Source organism: Electrona antarctica (assembly GCF_951216825.1).
Source record: "Electrona antarctica genome assembly, contig: scaffold_602, whole genome shotgun sequence".
In the NCBI taxonomy this organism is placed as follows: Eukaryota; Metazoa; Chordata; class Actinopteri; order Myctophiformes; family Myctophidae; genus Electrona; species Electrona antarctica.
The window spans coordinates 55,139-59,504 of record NW_027637577.1 but is presented as its reverse complement, the minus strand read 5'-3'; the positions used below and the strand labels follow the sequence as shown (position 1 = coordinate 59,504).

Genomic DNA, 4,366 nt, shown 5'->3' with positions numbered 1-4,366 from the left:
TATATTGGACATAGTCTTCATTACTCATAGGCTTTCACTGTTTGGCTCGCGTATGTACATGTCTTAACATGTACATATGCAGAATCTAAGGTGCTTACGTTGCTGCCCCACTTCTCAGCTTGGCCTACGCCCTGCGTTTGATAGGCGTAGGAGCTTTGTTTTCAATAAAAAAGGTGTTTTGATCGCCCTGGATTCGCCGATACGAGGCATTCTGCCGCACTAACAGGTAAGTGAACGAAGAGCGAAGCGTACGGTGGCCTCAGAGTCTCACTCAAAAATAAAAAAGGGAAAAATTCAGAATATTATTCTCTCGCCTGATATCATTGAGGATGCATCCGTCGATTGGATTCCCTATTCCCACGTTGGATGGACGGAACCTGATAATGTCGTGTTTCCCAAAAAAGGACATAGTGCCTAATTGCCTGCCATGCAGCCAATTAGGCCACACAGGCTTCTATGTGCTGCCTAGAGGGCATGTGCTGCACTCCTGTTCAAGGTACCTGCGACCCAAATATGTCTTTGGGAAACCCAGCCATTAGTATTATTGCCATCACCTGGGTGGGTCAGTCGTGTAACTTTCCTGACGTTAAGCCGTGTAAATGTTCAACAACACTGACAGCTATGATGTGGCCAAAGCTTGACCTGCATAGCAACGGTTGTTAAACTATTTGGATTGGCATTTTAAACTTTTGTCTTTGTTTTTCCCTTTGTTCAGGTGTCATCAGTCTAGCCAGCAACATTGTGGTGTTTTTCCCTTTTTACCTCCTTTATGATGAATTCCTGTTCTGTCCTTTGGCTATATAGAAGTGTCTATTTGTACGTCTCTAAATGGTTTGATGAATTGAACAAGGTGGACCCTCTTGTAAACAAGTGTAATGCTTTATTGGGTCGTCCACTCACAGTTAACAGTCTTTGTATTGAGTTGTGCTTGAAATGTAAATGGTAAATGGTGCATTTTTTATATAGCGCCTTTATCCAAGGCGCTTTACATAGATTGTGCATTACATTCACCCATTCACACACACATTCATACACCGATTGCGGCAGAAGCCATGCAAGGTACCAACCAGCACATCAGGAGCAATTTGGGGTTCAGTGTCTTGCCCAAGGACACTTTGACATGTAGACAGGAGGAGCCGGGATTCGAACCGCCGACCCATGGATCATTGGACGACCTGCTCTACCTCTTGAGCCACTGTTAATAAATACTTCAATCAATCAATCAATGAAATTCCCTGTGTTCAGGCGTCATCAGTCTAGCCAGCAACATCGTGGTGCTGCTGATGTTCGTGAAGTTCAAGGAGCTGCGGACGGCCACCAACGCCATCATCATCAACCTGGCGTTGACGGACGTGGGCGTGGCAGGGATCGGATACCCCATGTCGGCTGCCTCCGACCTGCACGGGAGCTGGAAGTTTGGATACGCCGGCTGTCAGGTGGGTGTGGCCAGGTGGGTGGGTGTGGTCAGGTGGGTGTGGTATGGTGGGTGGGTGTGGTCATGTGGGTGTGGTACGGTGGGTGTGGTCAGGTGGGTGGGTGTGGTCAGGCGGGTGTGGTCAGGTGGGTGTGGTCGAGAATAAATAAAACTAGAATGAATTAATTCAATTAATTAATTATCACTGCAGTACCAAATATAAAAATAACGACTGTTTTTAGTAGATCTATAAGTATCTCTGAACACCGTCCTCACACTGACTGTGTTGTGCATGTTGTTTAGTAGATCTATAAGTATCTCTGAACACCGTCCTCACACTGACTGTGTTGTGCATGTTGTTTAGTAGATCTATAAGTATCTCTGAACACCGTCCTCACACTGACTGTGTTGTGCATGTTGTTTTGTAGATCTACGCAGCTCTGAACATCTTCTTCGGGATGGCCAGCATCGGCCTGCTGACCGTGGTGGCCATCGACCGCTACCTCTCCATCTGCAGGCCAGACATAGGTACTACACTGTACTGACCGCTACCTGTCCACCTGCAGGCCACACATAGGTACTGTACTGACCGCTACCTGTCCACCTGCAGGACAGACATAGGTACTACACTGTACTGACCGCTACCTGTCCACCTGCAGGACAGACATAGGTACTACACTGTACTGACCGCTACCTGTCCACCTGCAGGACAGACATAGGTACTACACTGTACTGACCGCTACCTGTCCACCTGCAGGACAGACATAGGTACTACACTGTACTGACCGCTACCTGTCCACATGCAGGACAGACATAGGTACTACACTGTACTGACCGCTACCTGTCCACCTGGAGGACAGACATAGGTACTACACTGTACTGACCGCTACCTGTCCACCTGGAGGTCAGACATAGGTACTACACTGTACTGACCGCTACCTGTCCACCTGCAGGACAGACATAGGTACTACACTGTACTGACCGCTACCTGTCCACCTGGAGGACAGACATAGGTACTACACTGTACTGACCGCTACCTGTCCACCTGGAGGTCAGACATAGGTACTACACTGTACTGACCGCTACCTGTCCACCTGCAGGACAGACATAGGTACTACACTGTACTGACCGCTACCTGTCCACCTGCAGGACAGACATAGGTACTACACTGTACTGACCGCTACCTGTCCACCTGCAGGACAGACATAGGTACTACACTGTACTGACCGCTACCTGTCCCCCTGCAGGACAGACATAGGTACTACACTGTACTGACCGCTACCTGTCCACCTGCAGGACAGACATAGGTACTACACTGTACTGACCGCTACCTGTCCCCCTGCAGGACAGACATAGGTACTACACTGTACTGACCGCTACCTGTCCACCTGGAGGACAGACATAGGTACTACACTGTACTGACCGCTACCTGTCCACCTGCAGGACAGACATAGGTACTACACTGTACTGACCGCTACCTGTCCACCTGCAGGACAGACATAGGTACTACACTGTACTGACCGCTACCTGTCCACCTGCAGGACAGACATAGGTACTACACTGTACTGACCGCTACCTGTCCACCTGCAGGACAGACATAGGTACTACACTGTACTGACCGCTATCTGTCCACCTGGAGGACAGACACAGGTACTACACTGTACTGACCGCTACCTGTCCCCCTGCAGGACAGACATAGGTACTACACTGTACTGACCGCTACCTGTCCACCTGCAGGACAGACATAGGTACTACACTGTACTGACCGCTACCTGTCCACCTGCAGGACACACATAGGTACTGCACTGTACTGACCGCTACCTGTCCACCTGGAGGACAGACATAGGTACTACACTGTACTGACCGCTACCTGTCCACCTGCAGGACAGACATAGGTACTACACTGTACTGACCGCTACCTGTCCACCTGCAGGACAGACATAGGTACTACACTGTACTGACCGCTACCTGTCCACCTGCAGGACAGACATAGGTACTACACTGTACTGACCGCTACCTGTCCCCCTGCAGGCCACACATAGGTACTACACTGTACTGACCGCTACCTGTCCCCCTGCAGGCCAGATATAGGTACTGTGCAATTGGCTCAATCCTTGTGAAGAAAAAAACAGACAGAAGAATAATTAAGCAATATTACACAAGAGGGAGTGGTTTAACGTCATGAATGCACGCCTGCGATGCTGCAGGAACTCACCCGCAGTAGGGATGAAGTGTCCCTGTACGGTCAGAAGATGACCGTACGCTCCTACGTTGTTATATTACAGGTCAGAAGATGACCGTACGCTCCTACGTTGTTATATTACAGGTCAGAAGATGACGGTGCGCTCCTACGTTGTTATATTACAGGTCAGAAGATGACGGTACGCTCCTACGTTGTTATATTACAGGTCAGAAGATGACCGTACGCTCCTACGTTGTTATATTCCAGGTCAGAAGATGACGGTGCGCTCCTACGTTGTTATATTACAGGTCAGAAGATGACCGTACGCTCCTACGTTGTTATATTACAGGTCAGGAGATGACCGTACGCTCCTACGTTGTTATATTACAGGTCAGAAGATGACCGTACGCTCCTACGTTGTTATATTACAGGTCAGAAGATGACCGTACGCTCCTACGTTGTTATATTACAGGTCAGAAGATGACCGTACGCTCCTACGTTGTTATATTCCAGGTCAGAAGATGACCGTACGCTCCTACGTTGTTATATTACAGGTCAGAAGATGACCGTACGCTCCTACGTTGTTATATTACAGGTCAGAAGATGACCGTACGCTCCTACGTTGTTATATTACAGGTCAGAAGATGACCGTACGCTCCTACGTTGTTATATTACAGGTCAGAAGATGACCGTACGCTCCTACGTTGTTATATTACAGGTCAGAAGATGACCGTACGCTCCTACGTTGTTATATTACAGGTCAGAAGATG

General features: G+C 48.7%; 1 protein-coding gene across 1 annotated transcript in view; it reads left to right on the top strand.

Annotated features, from left to right (window-relative positions):
* Positions 1–1,250: 1,250 nt before the first annotated feature.
* LOC306918806 (visual pigment-like receptor peropsin) overlaps positions 1,251–4,366 on the top strand; it is a gene marked incomplete at its 3' end in the record, with an annotated part of 9,382 nt that continues 6,266 nt past the window's right edge. Inside the window, exons 1-2 of the mRNA XM_079531671.1 lie at positions 1,251–1,436; positions 1,843–1,942. Of these exons, the coding sequence (XP_079387797.1) occupies positions 1,284–1,436; positions 1,843–1,942 (253 nt within the window). The 5' untranslated portion in view covers positions 1,251–1,283. The remainder of the gene's footprint in view (positions 1,437–1,842; positions 1,943–4,366) is intronic.